The sequence below is a fragment of the Vulpes vulpes genome, chromosome X (assembly GCF_048418805.1).
Source record: "Vulpes vulpes isolate BD-2025 chromosome X, VulVul3, whole genome shotgun sequence".
In the NCBI taxonomy this organism is placed as follows: Eukaryota; Metazoa; Chordata; class Mammalia; order Carnivora; family Canidae; genus Vulpes; species Vulpes vulpes.
The window spans coordinates 121,715,705-121,734,902 of record NC_132796.1 but is presented as its reverse complement, the minus strand read 5'-3'; the positions used below and the strand labels follow the sequence as shown (position 1 = coordinate 121,734,902).

The following is a 19,198-nucleotide window of genomic DNA, read 5'->3' as shown; positions in this document are numbered from 1 at the left end:
CCTGTCTTGATGACCACAGCTTTGTAGTACAACCTGAAATCTGGCATTGTGATGCCCCCAGCTATGGTTTTCTTTTTTAAAATTCTCCTGGCTATTCGGGGTCTTTTCTGATTCCACACAAATCTTAAGATGATTTGCTCCAACCCTCTGCAGAAAGTCCATGGTATTTTGATAGGGATTGCATTAAATGCGTACATTGCCCTGGGTAACATGGACATTTTCACAATATTAATTCTGCCAATCCATGAGCGTGGAATATTTTTCCATCTCTTTGTGTCTTCCTCCATTTCTTTCAGAAGTGTTCTATAGTTTTTAGGGTGTAGATCCTTTACCTCTTTGGTTAGGTTTATTCCTAGGTATCTTATGCTTTTGGGTGCAATTGTAAATGGGATTGACTCCTTAATTTCTCTTTCTTCAGTCTCATTGTTAGTGTATAGAAATGCCACTGATTTCTGGGCATTGATTTTGTATCCCGCCACACTGCCAGATTGCTGTATGAGTTCTAGCAATCTTGGGGTGGAGGCTTTTGGGTTTTCTTTTTTTTTTTTTTTTTTTTTAATTTTTTTTTATGATAGTCACAGAGAGAGAGAGAGGCAGAGACATAGGCAGAGGGAGAAGCAGGCTCCATGCACCGGGAGCCCGATGTGGGATTCGATCCCGGGTCTCCAAGATCGCGCCCTGGGCCAAAGGCAGGCGCCAAACTGCTGCGCCACCCAGGGATCCCAGCTTTTGGGTTTTCTATGCAGAGTATCATGTCATCAGTGAACGGCCTTATTGTGGTTTCAACATGATGAAGTATTCGGGCGACGTGGGCATCTCGGTGTGTGACACGCGGTGACTGTAGGCGGCGGGTGTCGGCGCCCATGGCATTAGTGTCCCAGCTTCCCGAGGCCCGTGACGTTCGGCAGTGCCTGGCCTCACTGTGCGGGGCCGCGGGGACTAAACCCTCACTGGCCGGGACACGGGACACGTTGGCGAGCGCCTGAGGGCTCCGGCCTAGCGCGGAGCCGGGTCGAGGCAGGGCTCCTGGAAGCTGCTGGAAGCGTAGGGCGCGGGGAGGGGGGTCGGGGGGGCCGTGGGCCCTGCGGGTCGGCAGCTCACGGCGCTGGGGGTCTCCTTTCAGGTCTTCCAGGGAAACCGGGACTCTTCCACACCCGTGCAGAACGCTCTCGAACCCCCGCTGCTGGCTCGCTACGTGCGCCTGCACCCGCAGAGCTGGGCGCACCACATCGCCCTGAGGCTGGAGGTCCTGGGCTGTGACACCCAGCAGCCGGCCTGACCCCCGCCTCTGCGGCCCTGTCTCCCCTGCCTCCCCGGCCTGACCCTGCCACCTCCCCGGCCCTGACCCCCCCCACCTCCCCAGCCCTGTTTCCCCCACCTCCCCGCCCTGTGCCCCCACCTCTCCGCCCTGTCTCCCCACCTCCCCGCCCTGTCCCTGCACCTCCCAGCCCTGTCCCCGCAGCCTCCCCAGCCCTGCCCCCCACCCCCACCGCCTCCCCGGCCCTGCCCCGTCTCCCCCAAGTGCTCCCACATTCGCCCTTCCCTCCTGCGGCCTGAGGAGAGGCCGCACCCCATCTGGAAGGCATCCTCCGGCCGACAGCGAGGTCTGTGCAGTGACCGTGTCCACGGCGGGCGGAAGGTCATAGGTCCGTGTCCTCCTCTTTGGGGCTCAGGAAGGGCAACGACCGTAGCAGGCCTCACTGGGACCCCACGCCCACCGGGGGCCGAGGGGGCCGAGGCCGGGAGGTCCCGAAGTGTGCGACCCACGGCCGCATCCACGGGGCTTCCTGGTGCAACAGGACAAGGCCTTACACTCTCACGAGAGGCGAGGAAATCGATGCTTTTCCCCCGAACTAGAGCACTTCGTGGTGACCGTGCTGGCGCTGCTGCGACCTCCTGGGAAGGCGGGTGATCGCAGAGCAGCGCGGGGGGCAGGTGCACACGGTTAGGACTCCGCGGCCGCCGGGTTAGGGCTGATGCACAGAGGTCGCTAACTGGCTTTCCCGAGCAGCCCGGGAGGCAAGCGGACCCCGAGGTGACCTGGTTCTACTTCCTGGAAAAGGTCAGCCACCCTGCTCCCTCTTAATGACCCTGCTCTGGAATTCCTTTCTATGGGCCAGATACACCAATTTCTGAAATGCTCTTGGATCCAGCCCTTGGGCCCTCCTGCTGCTTTCCTCCATGACTGCTCACATAAAACCTTGACACACGCACAACCGCCTTCAACAGATGTAGTTTCACACTGGAAATAAAAATGTGAACAGCGATCTTCGAGACAGATGAGCTGAATCGCAGGATGGACACTTTAGAAATCCGAATTAGTGAGTCAGGAACCAGACTAAACTGAACTCAGAGTAGAAACTGAGATAATTTATGAGAGGTTAAAAAAATTTTTTTTAATTAAAACGGAGCCTTGATCCAGGATAAGACTTCATAGAAGGCGAGAGACTGAAAAAGAAATGGGGGGTGCAGGCTGAGTAAGTTCTAGAACTCTCTGCCGACACTCTTGTGCCCGGGGTGAGCAACACTGCACTGGGCACTGCAGAATGCCACAGGCTGAGCTATGCGAAGTGCTCTAACCAGGATAAAAATTGAAAGTTGCCAAGAGGAAGATCACATTGGATGTGGTCAAATAAAACAAGAGGAAAAAATTTCTTTGGGATGAAATTGTACAAAAATAATCATCAAACAAATCAGAATCCTCAGATCAGAGTCTCTTAGTGCAAAGCGGAATTAAAGAGAGACCAGAGCAAAACACAGCCTGGGGCCAGTGGGAAATTCCAGGGCGAATGTAGAAGAATGAGGATGTGCATTGTCTACTGGGTAAACCTGGGCGAGGAGCACGCACACACTATTGCTAACGCCAGAAAACCCGCGCGGTTCTAGAAGGCCGCTCCGTTAGCGGCAATCACCGACATCACAGCAAGTTAATGATCAGAAGATCGGGAAGCAAATTCACTCTCCTATGACAAAAGTACTTTCAGTGAACAAATATAATTTTCTATCACAAACATTTTATCAGACAATCTTGGGGTGCCTGGGTGGCTCAGCGGTTTGGCGCCTGCCTTTGAACCAGGGCGTGACCTTTGAGTCCCGGGATCGAGTCCCATGTCGGGGCTCCCTGTGCCGGGTCTGCTTCTCCCTCTGCCTGCGTCTCTGCCTCTCTCTCTGTCTCTCTGTGTCTCTCATGAATAAATAAATAAAATCTTAAAAAAAGAAAGACATAATCTCAAGGTCACAAGTCAACAATCTTTGGAAGATACATATTAAAATGAGTCTGTCTTTCAATGTTATAGAACAGACTATATAAAAATCCAGCTTCACACACACAAAAAAATCCAGCTTCACAATGACAAAATGCAGATTCAGACTCAACTTTATTGTTTATAAAATGACCCTGAGGATTTCTAACCCTCTGACTACCTACTCACAGGCTGATGACTGGCAGAGCGCTCCTAGAAACTTGCGGGTACAGTGTCCCCATATTGCTAACCAAAACGGAGACCACTTATAGAGTTTCATTGAGAGATATCTCAAAAGACCTAAGTAGTTGAGACCAGAAGACTCAATGTTACAAAGATGTTCTTCACAGACAGAGCTGTAGATTCAGCACAGTCTCAGTGTGAAGTCCAGCGTGTTCTCACTGTGGAATCCAGCATGTGGAAATGTAAAAGGCCGAGAATAGCCAAAATATCAGATAGCAGCATTTATCTTATTTCATCTTTGAAGATTTTTAAATTCATTTTGACGTAATCTCTACACCCAGCATGGGGCTTGAACTCACAACCCGAAATCAAGAGTCACAGGCTCTGCCCACTGAGCTAGCCAGGCCACATGTATTTCAAAGCAACAGTAATGAAGACAATGTGGTACTGACACAAGGACAGATCGATAGACTAGTGGGACGTATTAGAATCCAGAGATAGACCCACATTATATATGGACACTTGATTGATGACAAAAGAGCCCCCCAGGACAGGAGTACTGGGCCAACCAGAAATCCTTGTAAAAAATTGAAATTTGGGGCACCTGGCTGGCTCAGCAGTAGAGCGCGTGACTCTTGATCTCGGGGCTGTGAGTTCAAGCCCTACACTGGGAGTAGCGTCTACTAAAACCAAATAAATAAATATGCTTTAAAGAGAGAAAGCCATTTTTTAAAAAATGAAATGCGACTCCTTCCTCACACTGTACAAAAATAAAATTAGTCTCAAGTGAATTAAAGCTCTATGAACAGCGAACAATAGAACTACTAGGAGGGTCATGGCAGGTGTCCTCAACAGCATCCCCAGACCTTGCATAGCTTCAGATCTTCTGTTCACAGACAGGCTGGGAGAAAATGTTTGTAGCGTGCACAACTGACGGGTGGGTGTGGAGCGGGTGTACGCTGTTGTGGTATGACTGTTTTGACTGTTTTGGAAGACCATCGGGCACTGCCTACCAAAGGTGAGCCTGTGGATACCCCGTGGTGACTGTCTCGGGTAAGGACCTGACGACACCGGGGAGCACTAGGCATGACGGCCGGAGCCCCCCCCCCTCCCCCCCGACTGCAGACATTTCCTGCTGGCTCATTTTCATCGCTGGATTCCATGCTGTTCCATAGCATAGATCATAATTTGCCCTTTGCTTTCTGACCCAACTCTAAGGCATCATTCACGCTGGTTCCTCTGTGGACGTGACCATCTTTTCTTAAAAATTAACTTATGGGATGGGGCGCCTGGGTGCTCGGCTGGTGGAGCATCCAACTCTTGGTTTCAGCCCAGGTCATGCTCTCAGGGCCCACTTTGGGCTCCCCAGGTCGGGCTCTGTGCCTGGCAGGGAGTCCACTTGAGGGCTCTCTCCCCTTGCCCCTCCCTGCACTGACCCACATGCTCACTCTCTCTCTCTGTCTCTCTCTAAAATAAATAAATAGATCTTTAAAAAAATCAATGAGTAGGAGTTCTTTGTGTCTTAAGGATCTTAACCTATTATTTGTCATATATGTTATGAAATGTGTTGCCAAATTTGTCATTAGTCACATATTCTTTACAGTATTTTGCTTTATGAAAGCTTTGGGGGGTTTTAAAAGATTTTTAGTACTTTATCTGAAAGGGAGAGAAGGTGAGAGAATGCAAGCAGAGGGAGTGGGTGGCAGAGGAAGAGGGAGAAGCAGGCTCCCTGCTGAGCAGGGGGGCCCATGCAGGGCTCCATCCCAGGACTCAGGATCATGACCTGAGCCCAAGGCAGATGCTTAACAGGCTGAGCCACCCAGGGCCCCAAAACTTCACACTTTTTATGCCGTGAGTTTATTATCAGTACTTTCAAGTATGGCTTTGGCTTAGATGACATGCTTAGAGTCACTTTTTTCCACACCAAGATGATAAATGCATCCACCCAGATTTTATTCCAATATGTACACGGTTTTATGTTTGTTCAGTCCCTGATCCATCTAGAATTTATTTATTTAATTTATGTGTAGGGTTTTCCTTCAGTGCATCATCATATTAAACCATCCCCCCCCCCCACAAATATGAAGTGCTACCTTCACCGTTTATCCAAGTGCCATGTGGACGCTACTCTAAGGGAGGGGACACACCCTGTGGCACATCACACATCTTAGAGTGGTTCGGGCCTGCGGGGAAGCACAACTGTGGGTAAGAGGCAGAAGGTGCCTCTGTGTGCAGCTGTCCGATGGAGACCGGGGGTTGGGGTTCATGGATGACGTCATAATCAGTGGGGGAGTTCTGTTCGGAACCTCAGAGACGTTAGGCGAGGCCTCTGAGCTACTTCTGTGGACTGCTGCACTCTGAAGACAAGCCTACTTCTCTGGCTCCTTTGGACGCTGTCGCTGAGTCAGGTGAGTGGCCTGCCCTGCCACTTGGGTCACTTTAAGCCCTCTCAACACTACCTGACTGGCTTCATCATAGATGTCGTGGTACTAGAAAGGCCAAGCTTGAATGGCCCAAGTCGGGGTTCTGTGTTCACATGCCGAGCAGCCCGCAGGAGGGCTGCAGGTGTTGGCTTGGTGCCTCGGAGGTGTCATTGTCTTAGCCATTGCCTCGTGGCCATCGCCCTTAAGCCCTTAAACAGTGCTTGAGGCAGCACACGGGACGGGATGGCACCACATCTTCTGTCAAGATGGAGAAAAGCCTTCCCAGTAGCTACCCAGGATGTCCCGTCCTTGTTCAGAACCCCCGTGCTGGGCCCAGGGACGGGAGACTGCTGGCTCAGGCCACAGACAATCCGCCAGCCACTCATTCACCCAAAAACAGTGCAGGGCTAGGTAGCGAGCAGCAGTGAGCCCCGGACAAAGCCCCTGCCTCGCACTGCTGACACCTTCACCAGGAAAACACATAGGATCAAATAAACACGGAACAGAAATCCCAAAGTCCATCCTGATGAAGTGTGTGCGGGAAGACGGAGCAGGTCAGCTGATGAGGAAGTTAGTGGGGAGGCGGGTACAATCTGAATCCAGGGTCCCAGAAGGTGACATTTGAGCACTTAAAGTGGGTGAGCTAAAGAGTCGGGGGAATATTTGCAGGAGGGGTCGGGGAGCCAAAGACTCCAGCCGGGAACACAGGCTTGGTAAGCGGAAATCGGGCTGAGGTGGGGCGACCGGGAGGAGAGGGTAGGGCAGGGGGGCAGGGGCGCAAGGGGGCTCTTCTGTGCCTTAGAGCAAAGCCCGGAGGAGGCCGGGACACCAGGCTGCGGGGGTGCGCGGGGAGGCCCCGCGGGGCAGAGAGCACTGTGACTTCTGGGATGGATGAGGCAGGGAGTATAAAAGGAGAATGGAGGGTGACAGCCCAGGTTTGGGGGAGAACAAGAGCTGTGAGCTGCAGCCTTGGGTAGGGAGGCCGGGGGTGGGGGGAGCCTCGTGGGGCCTCGGGGGAGGGGACGCGCTCGGGGCTCACGGTGTCGCTCCGCCGAGGTGTCCTCGCTCTGTCCAGTCGCCCCGAGGCCTGCCCTGTGTCCTCTGCAGCCCAAGCTGCCGGGGCGTTGGAGGCCGGGCATGGAGGCCCCGCAGCTGCTGACGGCCGCCGTCGTGCTGTGCTCCGCCAGCTGCCTCCTGCCCGACGGCGCGGCGCCCGCCTTCGGTGTCCAGGACGAGGCCCAGGCGCTGCCACCCCCGCGGGGTAGGTGCACGGGCCGCCCGGGAGGCTTAGGGCCCGGTCAGCGCAGATCGGGTCAGCTGGAGGCCCCCCCCATCTCCCACCCTCCCGCAAAGAAAGAAGGAAACAGCCCTAAGGAGAACAGAGCAGCAGCGGCAGCGGGACGGCCGGGCCTGCGCAGCCAAGGCCGGGAGCCCGGGAGGCAGCGCAGGGGCCGGGACCGAGGCCGCTCCTGGGGACACCGGTCTCGGAGGCCCCCGCCGCGGCCCAGGCGGTCCAGGCGGTGCCCTGGCCGCGGATGGGGGTGCGGCTGGTGGGCTGCGGAGCCGGGGACACGAGCACCCCCGGGCCCGGGGTCGGGGCCGCAGCGGGGCTCACCTGGCACTGCCCCATCCGATGACACGGTGGCTTTCCCGGCAGACAACCGCAGGTCCTGGCTGAGCAGCTTCCAGGACTACGTGTGGGACCGCATCAAGAGCTCCGTCCCCACGGCCGCTGTATTCGCCTTCCTTTTCGCCATCGTCCTAGTGGGGCTCCTCTGCTGCCTCACGTAAGCTGTGGGAGGGGGAGGAGGGGGAGGAGGCAGAGCAGGGAGGAGGGGGAGAGGGAGGACGAGGGAGAGGAGTGAGGACGGGAAGAAGGAGAAGATGGAGAGGGAGGAGGGGGAGGGGGGAGGGAGAGAGGGAGGAGGGGGGACAGGAAGGAGGAGGGAGGGAGGAGGGGGGAGGAGGCAGGAAAGAGGAGGGAGGACAGGGAGGAGAGGGAAGAGGCAGGAAGGAGGAGGAAGGACAGGGAGGAAGGAAGAGAGGGGGGAGGAGGGAAGGGAGAGAGAGGGAAAATGGAGGAGGGGGAGACAGAGGAGGGAGGAGGGGGAGGAAGGAAGGGGAAGGAGGGAGGAAGGGGGAGGGAGGGAGTAGGGGAACAGGGAGGAGGAGGGACAGGGAGGAGGAGGGAGGAGGGAGAACAGGAAGAGGGAGGAGGGAGTCGGGAGACAGGGAGGAGGAGGGACGGGGGAGGGGGAGCGGGGAGAGGGAGGAAGGGAAGAGGAAGGAGGGGGAGGAGGCAGGAAGGAGGAGGGAGGAGAGGGGCAGGGAGGGGGAGGAAGCAGGAAGGAGGAGGGAGGAGGGGGCAGGGAGGAGGGAGGAGAGGGAAGAGGGGAAGAAGGAGGAGGGGGAGGAGGCAGGAAGGAGGGAGGACAGGGAACCCAGAGGAGAGAGAGGGAGGAGTGAGAGATGGAGGAGGGAGGACGGGAAAGAGGCAGGAAGAAGGAGGGAGAGAAGGAGGAGGGGGAGAGGGAGGAGGGGGAGGAGGCTAGAAGGAGGAGGGAGGACAGGGAGGTAGGAGGAGACGGAGGAGGGGGGAAGGGAGAGGGAGGAGGAGGGAGATGGAGTAGGAGGGAGAGGGAAGAGGGAGGAGAGGGAGAGGGAGTAGGAGGGGGAGGGAGGGGGAGGGAGAAGGAAGAGGGGAGATGGAAGAGGGGGAGATGGAGGAGGAAAGACGGACAGGGAGGAGGGGGAGCGGGAGAGGGAGGAGGGGGAGGAGGCAGGGAGGAGGGAGGAGAGGGGCCCGACAGGCGGGGGAACTGCACCCCCAGCGCCCACCACCCCCCCCCCCCCCCCGCGGGTCCGTCTGCGGTGAAGGCAAAGGTGAAGGCAAAGGTCAAGGCGGTGCGTGTGGCTTACGGGCAGCGCCCATTGCAGCGGCGGCCGCGGATAAGCAGGTTTATGACTGTTTGCTTTTCCACGGACTTCGTTTCCTCCTCGTTATCTTTCCCTTGGGGTCAGGGAGTGCTCGTGGACACCGTGTAATCGGGTTTCCGAGTGGCGCCAATCCCAAGGTCGAGGCCCAAGGCTGCTGGGCTCCTGTCTGGGCTGGCAGGGAAGGCCCACGGGACACGGCGGACCGAGGGGTCGGGCGATGGGAGCAGCATGTCCCCAGGCCCGCTCAGCTGTCTCGCCGGCGGCTGGTGAGTCGGAGCCGGGACAGCGGGACACCGTCGGCTGGGCCCGGGGGTGCAGAGGGCAGGGGGGCGTGTGGCCCCCGTGGGCCACCGATGATCTCCAGCGATCTCGGGAGCCACCCGGGCCCTGCTCAGCGACACGCACCTCCGTGCAGCCAACAGACGTCAGCCGAGTTCTGCAGCGAAGCTTCTTGCCCAAGAAACCTACGTGCGTGGCCGCTGTTGGAGCCTTGAACCCGCGTTCGGATCATGGGCCTGGCGGGAGGGACGCGGGTTCGGGGTGTCGGGGACACCAGGCGCGCAGGCCCAACACAGCCTGGCCGACCCCACCAGCCTCCTCTCCCGTTAGCCCCAGTGGCAAAGTCTGGGTTTTTTTGGAGGGGGGAAGAGCACATGAGAGTGGGGTGCGGGGGGCAGGGAGAGAGAATCCTAAGCAGGCTCCACACCCCGCGTGGAGCCAACCTGGGGCTCGATCCCAGGACCCCCAGATCACCACCAAGTCTCAGTCGAGAGTCCGAAGCTAAACCGTCTGAGCCCCCCAGGCACCCAGGAAGCGGCTGAGCCTTTATCCAGGCTGCGTGTGGCCAACACCGTGAGCCTGTCCCCGAGGGGCACCCTGGGTGGCATTTCTCCATGTCCCCTATGGGGCGGCCCCCTTCCGTAGGGCCAGAAAGGTGACACAGGCCCCAGGTGGACGTCAGGCAGCCTGCGAGCCTGGCAACATGTTCGGTCTTCCCAAGCCCGGGGAAAGGCCGCGTCTCCCTGCTCGGGAAGCCAACGCTCCAGTCCAGGGATCGGTGATCCCGAGTCCTGAAGTCCCCGCCACTGGGACGATGGCCACCAGGCCCGCTGCATCAGAAGCAGCCGAAGTATCGGTTAAACACACACGCTCGGAAGGACTTCTGTGCAGAGGGCAGGCGACGTGCCAGAGGTGCCCTTCCCTCTCTGGAGTAGATGGCTCACCCTGGGGAGCAAAACCAGTAAGCCCCCCCGGGGCAGGCGAGCTGGCCGCAGTGAGGACGGCGGGCAAAAGTGGAGGCAAGACACGGCAAGACAAAAGACGACATTGATGAAAAACTGACGGGAGCTGGGCAAGACCGGGTGTAAACGCTCGTCTACTACGGCTGAGCTCATCTACTTAAACACCTTATCCGGTTATTAAAAATACTAGAGTGAAAGTCACCGAGGAGGGCGCCTGATGGGATGCGCGCTGGGTGTTACACTGTACGGTGGGAATCCGACTTCAACGAAGACAAGTGTTACATAAATAAATAAATGGCAAAAATAAATAAATAAATAAATAAATATAAATAAATAAATAAATAAATAATGTTCACATTACAATTGGCCCTTGAGCAAAAAAAAAATTTAAGGAAAGAAAGATTAGAAGGAAAACTGATAGATGCTGGTGGCACATTATTAACTTCTTTGTGGGAGGCGACCAAAATAATACAGCAAGGGAAAAAAAAAAAAACACTTCAATGTATGATTTTTTTTTAGATATTACAAAAATGAAGGTATATTTGAGTCTATGTCCATAAAGGGCACATGAAGACCCAGGAAAAATTGGTGCTTGGTACTAAGAACACGGTAGAGTCTCGATAATACAGATTTTTTTTTGACATTTTATTTTGAAGGAATGTCTACCCCCAACGTTGGGCTTGAACTCACAACCCCAAAACCAGGAGTCGCACACTCCACTGACTGAGCCAGCCAGGTGCCCCAGTAATACTGGTTTTTAAAAATTTCATTTCATGGGACACCTCCCTGGCTCAGTGGTTGAGCGTCTGCCTTCGGCTCATGTCGTGACCCCAGGGTCCTGGGTTCGAGTCCCGCATCGGGCTACCGGCAGGGAGCTTGCTTCTCCCTCTGCATAGGTCTCCGCCTCTCTGTGTTTCCCATGAATAAAGAAAGAAAAAATCTTTAAAGATCTAGATATATAAATTAATGAAAAATAAATGAAAATAAAAAATACATCTCACTGTAAGGATTGAACAGTTTCTCTGTGCTTCGGGACCTCTGTACTCACCTGTACAGCACTAGCTGCAGCTGTTACGAGGCCTTCAAGTAGTGGCTCAGCGCCTGGTAGCAATCAGGGACACCGACTGGAGCTGTCAAGTATGTGAAGAAACGTGTGTAAGGAATTTTTACTATGGTTTATAATAGTGAAAAAACAGACACAACTTAAATGTCCATCGGCTGGTTAAAGAAAGCACCAAAGGCTCGTACAATGAGCACTATATAGTCACCAAACGTTGTTGTAGAGGATCGTTATATGGAATTGTATTCCTGAAATATTATTGAGTGGGAAAAAGCCGATTATAATAGAGGATATACAATTTAACCTAGTTTGTTATTAGAAACTAGAGGCCGGGCAGCCCGGGTGGCGCAGCGGTTTGGCACCACCTTCGGCCCAGGACATAATCCTGGAGAATTGGGGTCGAGTCCCACGTCGGGCTCCCTGCATGGAGCCTGCTTCTCCCTCTGCCTGGGTCTCTGCCTCTCTCTCTCTCTCTCTGTGTCTCTCATGAATAAATAAATAAAATCTTTAAAAAAAAAAAAGGAAAAGAAACTAGCGGCACCTGGGTGCCTCAGTCGGCTAAGTATCAGACTGTTGGTGTCAGTTTGGGTCTTGATCTCTGGGTCATGAGTTCAAGTTTGATGTTGGACTCCACACAAGCATGGAGCCTACTTACTTGATAATTTGACATTATTGATAATTACTTTAACATCTATAATAATATTTCCATCAAACTTACCAAACTACATAATGACATTAAGTGAGTTAGGATATGGTATGGGAAACTATAGCAAAGAGACAAAAATATAGTGATGTAAGACTGAAACTGTATTCATTTCTTTTTTTTCTTTTTGCATTCCTTTCTTTTTTAATAATAAATTTATTTTTATTGGTAAAAAAATTTTTTAAGGGATCCCTGGGTGGCGCAGCATTTTGGCGCCTGCCTTTGGCCCAGGGCGCGATCCTGGAGACCCAGGATCGAATCCCACGTCGGGCTCCCGGTGCATGGAGCCTGCTTCTCCCTCTGCCTGTGTCTCTGCCTCTCTCTCTCTCTCTCTCTCTCTCTCTCTGTGACTATCATAAATAAATAAATAAAAGTTAAAAAAAATAAAATAAAAAAATCTCTGTCTTAAAAAAAATTTTTTTAATAAAAAAATTAAAATAAATAAATAAATAAATGAATGAATAAATGAATAAAATGACAATCTAAAAAAAAAGTAGATGTACAAGGCAAAAATCTCTTAGGGCTCTTACCAAAGTAATAGACATTGGCTATCTCCTCGTGGTGGTAAATGCGCAGTTGGAATCATTATTTCTATTGTTGTTGTTATTGATTTTCATGTTGATTTTCAACTAATTACACTACCCAATATTTCCAGAAGAAATTGTATTGTTTGGTTAATAAGTTCTTTAACAAAAATTTTATTTTTTTAAAGATTTGTTTACTAATTTGAGAGAGAGAGCACAAGTGGGAAGGGACAGACAGAGAAGAAGAGAGAGAATCTTCAAGCAGACTCCCCGCTGGATGCCGAGCCCGAAGTGGGCTTCGATCCCTTGACCCATGAGATCATGACCTGAGTCGAAACCAAGAGTCAGACATTTAACCGACTGAGCCACCCGGGCGCCTGTAAAAATACTTTGCAAGGAAGAGGAACGCCTGGGTGGCTCAGTCCATGGAGTGGGTGATCTTGGGGTCATGAGTTTGAGCTCCACATTGGGTGTACAGATTGCTGAAAATAAAAAAAAAAATTTAATCGATCAATCAAAACAGAAGAAAAGCTACGTGACCGTACTTGTACATCGACCTCCCATCCCATCTATGCGACGCTAAGACACACTCATAGTCTTATTGTCTCATCGAAGCATTTTGTCTGAATGAAATCACGGGGTTCATGTTAAGGGGAGACGTTGTCTAAAATCATCTGTCGGAAAAGGGAACGTGACCGCACGGTAACTGTGCGGACCAGGTCCCGGTGTCGTAACTTAAACTTAGTTCATCAAAACAAAACAAAACAAAAACGTAGCTCATCGATTTGTCTTCTTTTCCCAGTTTCGCCGTAGGTGAACCAGTCTAGCGAAGCGCTACGAGATTCCGTTGCGCAGAATGTGCTGTCGCTTCCAACGAGGAACTACGTATCAATCAAAATTAAATTATCTTCCATCTTAAAGTCTGTTTGCCTTTCGTTTCGCCTTTAAAACATGTGATTCGACAATGGTAATATGCTGTTTTGATTATAATAGTGACACGTACTCATTACACGACAATTCTCACAAAACACCGAAAGAAGAAATGTACCTGTGATCCTAGTGCACAGACACGCTCTGAACATCTTGCTGTATCTCCATTTGTTTTTTTTTTAATTTTTATTTATTTATTCATGAGAGACACAGAGAGAGAGGCAGAGACACAGGCAGAGGCAGAAGCAGGCCCCATGCAGGGAGCCCGATGTGGGACTCGATCCCGGGACCCTGGGATCACACCCTGGGCCGAAGGGAGCACTAAATCCCTGAGCCACCTGGGGATCCCCTATTTCCTGTGTTTGTATGACCAGTTTTTCCCCAGGTCTTTTCTGTGTAATGAAAGTTCTGTTTTAATAGATGTCATGAGACAACAGGGCTCAGTGGTCAATTATGTTTGATAGACGCTGGATTAAATGGATTTACACGTTTCTTTGCTCCAGGACTTCCAAGTGACCTAATACATAAAAATGTATTTATGTATTTATTAATTTGTCTATCTATCTATGTATTTGAGAGAGTGAGAGAGGAGCAGAGGGGGAGGGAGGAGCAGGCTCCCCTCTGAGCAGTGAGTACAACACGGGGCTAGGTCCCAGGACCCTGAGATCATGACCTGGGCAGATCTCCCAATCTCGGAGTCCTGGGATCAAGCCCTACATGGGGCTCTGTGCTCAGCGGGGAGCCAGCTTCTCCCTCTCGCTCTGCCCCTCCCCACTGCTCGTGCTCTCTCTCTCTCTCTCTCTCTCTCTCTCTCAAATAAATGCATAAAATGAATTTTGTAAAAGGCCACCATGGATCTCCACAAGAGGCTACAATACACAGCATCTCCCCAATTTGACGCTGGGATACTTCTTCAGGGAGTCCCCAACACCCCGAGGAGTGGCGGCGTGCATGCAGGCACACAGATGTGCTCGCGTGGACACCTTCTCTTCTCCCACGCCGCACGTGGCATTTCGTGGCCTGCCGTTTTGCCCACTGCGGGACACGTCAGGGCCCATATGTCTCTACGTGGGTGCACAGGTGTGCAGGACTGCCGGCACGCTCAGCGCTCCCCCACGGGGGGCTCCTCTCGGGTGTCTGTGCCCGTTGAGGGTGATGCTGTTCTAAACGCAGTGCTGCTCCCAGGCTTCGGGTGACCCCTTGGCTCTTCGCCTCGGCTGGTCTGAGGGCGGCCCTGCGCCCTGGGCCCTCGGGAGAGCCCTGCGGCAGCTGCCCAGGGCTGGGCCGGGTCACACACACCCGCTCACCGGCTAGGGAGCACCGAGCTGCGGGAGGAGCCGGATCACTGTTGGGGGGGGCAGCCCCGGTGGGGGGGTTCGAAGGCAGCCAAGAGGCCATAGTGACTGCGGGCGGAGCAGGCCCCTGGGGGCCACAGAGGCACCAGCGCTCCTCCTGGGGGTGACAAGGGCCCCCCAGACCGCCTGGGGCAGAGCAGGGCCTGAGAGCGACAGCTGTGTTCATGGGGTCATCGCAGCCGCCAGGCCGAGAATATCGGGGAGCAGGGGCGTGGGGGGGTGGGTGTCACAATGTGCGGGTCCGGAGAGGGGCTGCCAGGGTGGGAGCCAAAGCTGGCCGGGTGGGACAGGGCACACTGAACAAGCGCGTCGTGCCTCCCCTGTCCTGGCTCCCTGGCTCCTCACCTGCCTTGCTGCAGCTGCCGTTGGGACTTTAAAAAACCTCCGTCGGGGACGCCCCGGGGGGGGGGGGGGGGGGTGGCGGGGGGCGGGGGGCGCTCAGCGGTTTACCAACGCCTCCGGCCCAGGGCGTGACCGCAAGGTTCCGGGATCATGTCCAGCGTCCGGCTCCCTGCGTGGGGCCTGCTTCTCCCTCTGCCTGGGTCTCTGCCTCTCTCTCTCAATCATGAATAAAATCTTAAAAAAAACAAAACAAAACAAAAACAGAAAACCTCCGTCGTTGGTGTCTTCTGTGCTCGGTTTAGGTCTGTAGCAACCCTTGATATATTGTTTGCCATCTGTTGGAAGGCCGAGGATGCGGAAAATACCTTCTCCCAGGTGGAGGATTTCATTTTCACCCTTGATAGGACGCGTTTTTGTTGTTGTTGTTGTTGTTGTTGTTGTTGTTTTTGATTTTTTTATTTATTTATGATAGTCACAGAGAGAGAGAGGCAGAGACACAGGCAGAGGGAGAAGCAGGCTCCATGCACCAGGAGCCCGACGTGGGATTCAATCCCGGGTCCCCAGGATCGCACCCTGGGCCAAAGGCAGGCGCCAAACCGCTGTGCCACCCAGGTGTCCCGATAGGACGCGTTTTTAAGAGGGGACGTACTTACTCTAAACGGGTCCAATTTCACAATCACTTTCTTCTAAGGAGTCCTTTTGGATGTCGGGGTCATAAAGGAAGCGTCCTGTTTGGTCTTCTAAAAGTCTTGCGCTTTCGGCCTTTCAATTTTAAGTCCTTAAGCTACTCCAACTGAGTTTTATGTGATGTGACGTGGGGTCCAATTTTATTTTATTTTTTAAAATATTTTATGTCTTTGAGAAAGAGGGAGAGGCCGTGGGAGAGAGCAGGAGCAGGGGGAGGGGAGGAGAGGTAAGGAGAAGCCGGGGCCCCAGGCGGGACTCGATCCCAGGACCCCGGGACCAGCCCTGAGCCCAAGGTGGGCCTCAACCGCTGAGCCCCCCAGGCGCCCCCAGGCTCTGTCTGTAATATGGTCAGAAGCTATACTGTTCCACTCAGGAACTCTGACCTGAATTTCTGTGCCTAAAGGCAGTTCCAGGAACTGAGAAAAGCAGATCATTGCAATAAATTCCAAGAAGCAATAAATTCCAAGGGAGCAAACGCAGGTTCTGAGCCCTGAGCACCTGGAACCGGAGCGGCCGCCCGCAGGCAGGCGAATGACACCCCCGGTCCCGGGCGGCTCCCCGGCCGGTGTTTTCCAGCCTCAGCTGAGCCTCCGTGTAGACCGGAGCCCAATCCGGCTCCAGGAGCCCCTGGCTGAAGCTCTCCTGCCGGGGACTGTGCACACCTGCCTCCCTTTCTTTTATTTTTTTTAAGATTTCATTTATTTATTCATAAGAGACTGAGAGAGAGAGAGAGAGAGAGAGAGAGAGAGAGAGGCAGAGACCCAGGCAGAGGGAGAAGCAGGCCCCACGCAGGGAGCCCGATGCTGGACTCGATCCCGGGACCCCGGGTCACACCCTGGGCCCACCCTGCCTTCCTTTCTAACTGCTCTCAGCTTCCCCGCCGAGGGCCGGACCACCGAATCCCTCAGCCGCTCGGCTTGTCCAAACCTGACCGTGACTCGCCTCCGCAGCTTTTATTTTTTTAATTTTTATTTATTAATTTTTGCCTCCGCAGTTTTTAGATCCTCTTTGGTGGATTCCATCAGGTTGTTCTAATTCTGCCCCTAGGTAGAGTCACACTTGCTCCTCGATGTTTGATCGTCCTGGACGGAGCACTGAATGGTGTCTTGTAAAATCACATTCTCTGTGTGTTGCTGTTACATAGAAATGCGGTCAATTTGTATATTTAAAAATCTACCAATCACCTTATTAATTTTAGTAAGTTATCGACAGATTTTTAAGTATTTCACAAACACAATGAAATATCTGCAGATAGTGACAATTTTGTTTCTTCTTTTCCAATCTTTATGCCTTGATGCTTTTACTTTTACCTTCCTGTGCTGGATGGGACTTACAATATGAAGTCTTAAAGGAAATGCGTTTAGCTTTTCACCACTAAGTATATTTGTTGTACATCATTTATGAGTGACTTTTATTTTTTTTTAAGGTTTCGTTTATTTATTCATGAGAGACACAGAGAGAGAGAGGCAAAGGGAGAAGCAGGCTCCATGCAGGGAGCCCGATGTGGGACTCGATCCCAGGACCCTGGGGTCACACCCTGAGCCAGAGGCAGCCCCTTAACTGCTGAGCCACCCAAGCGTCCCCTACGAATAACTTTTAAACGACTGGTTTGTTAAAAGCCTGGTTTTTAGTAGCATGAATAGATGTTGAATGAAATTCAATTTTTTCATCTACTGAGATAATAGGGTTTTCCTATTAACCTGTTAACATGATTAATTTAGATCTATACATTTTCTTGTTTGTTTTTCTGAAATATTTTTTATTTTTAATACTTGAAAGAGAGAGCGTGAGCACAAGTGGGGGTGCAGCAGAGGGAGAGGGAGAAGCAGGCTCCCCGCTGAGCCGGGGACCCAATGCGAGGACTCAATCCCAGGACCCTGGGATCATGACCTGAGCCGAAAGCAGAAGCTTAACTGAATGAGCCACCCAGGGGCCCTGCAATTTTCTTATCTTAAAAAAAGATTTTATTTATACATTTATGGAGAGAGGGTGGGGAAAGGAAATCTCAAGCAGACAGGGTTCAACTTTCCAACCCCGAGATCACGGCCGGAGGGAAATTCAATAGGCCGACGCCCAAGCAATGAGCCACCCAGGCGCTCGGGTCCACCGACTCTGTGGCGTTCGGGTCATCTTGGATGCAAATAGCTGAAGGTTCAGGCCCGATATGGTTATCTACAGTGTCTGCTGGGTCTTACCCCTGGGGCCTTGTTTGCTGATTTGTGCGTAGTGATTTTTTTTTTCTATTTTGCTGTGAGCTGTAAGGGCTGAACTTTGCCTAAAAATTCTCAAGGGAGAATATTTGTTTAGGAGGCCTCTGTGGTAGAGTCGATCAGTAGTCCTGCAGGAAACAGATGAGCGGGCGCCAGGGGCGAGGCCCAGGGGACTGGGCAGTGGGCTTCATTTGGGGGTGATGACAATGTCCCTGGTGGGGGAGGGGGAGGGGGAGGGTTCCACAAGTCCGTGATGATACTAAAAACCACTCAATTGTTCATTGTGACCGGGTGAATTTTGTCTCGTCTCGGCTAGTCCTCAGAGGAGGCCCCCCGCTTCATGGGCAGGTGGGCAGAGGGAAGGATGGTTGGGCTCCGAAGAAGCAAGGCCGTGTGTCCTCGGGTTTCTCTACTGAGACAAAGCAGGCAACTGTCGTTTTTTTTTTTTTTTTTAAGATTTTATTTATTTATTCATGAGAGACACACACACAGAGAGAGAGAGAGGCAGAGACCCAGGCAGAGGGAGAAGCAGGCTCCATGCAGGGAGCCCGTCGTGGGACTTGATCCCGGGACCTCAGGATCAGGCCCTGGGCCAAAAGCAGGTGCTAAGTTGCTGAGCCACCCGGGGATCCCCGCAACTGTCGTTTTGAAAATGTTCTACGTGCTCAGAGGAACGTGTGAGAAGCCGTAGGTGGAAGCGGGCAAGGCTGTTCCCTCTGGGCAGCGGGAGGGGACGCAGGAAGGGTTCTTCTGTCCTTTATGTATTTGTGTATCTCTGATTTGTTTTGATCTTAGTCAAATAAGATTGTATTGTGGGAACGTGCCCCAGGCGGTCGGCGCGGGAGTTGGTCACAGGTCTTTGGCGTGAGCAAAGCCGTTTTCACGAGCACTGTTGTACGTGTGCCTGGTTGTCCGTATTCAGGGATTGTTCTAGGATACGGTTACCTCGCGTGGAATCGCTGGCTAGGAGGGGAGGGAGGGGCATGTTCCATTTTAAGACAGTGCCTTCCCGGGCAGCCCCGGGGCGCAGCGGTTTGGCGCCTGCCTGCAGCCCGGGGTGTGATCCTGGAGCCCCGGGATCGAGTCCCACGTCGGGCTCCCTGCACGGAGCCTGCTTCTCCCTCTGCCTCTCTCTCTCTCTGCATCTCTCTCTGTCTCTCAAGAATAAATAAATAAAAATTAAAAAAAAAAGACAGGGTGCCTTCCTTAGTGGGGTACCAGCTTTGACCGCCAGCAGCAAAGTCCAGAACTCGTGGAGGTGCATTATGTCTAACCCTGGATATTGTAAGACTAAACCTTCTGATGCCTGCGTGGGTCTACAGTGGTATCTGACTGTGTTCGTTGTTTGTAAAGATTTGCAT

General features: G+C 53.0%; 1 protein-coding gene across 10 annotated transcripts in view; it reads left to right on the top strand.

Annotated features, from left to right (window-relative positions):
• F8 (coagulation factor VIII) overlaps window positions 1-3,220 on the top strand; it is a 145,514-nt gene extending 142,294 nt beyond the window's left edge. For all 10 annotated transcript variants that reach the window (XR_011998251.1, XR_011998250.1, XR_011998248.1 and 7 more), the window contains one exon: window positions 1,124-3,220. Coding sequence is in view for 7 of the 10 variants with exons in the window: in XM_072744192.1 (XP_072600293.1) it covers window positions 1,124-1,279 (156 nt within the window). In the remaining 3 variants the exon portion in view is untranslated. The remainder of the gene's footprint in view (window positions 1-1,123) is intronic.
• Window positions 3,221-19,198: the final 15,978 nt, after the last annotated feature.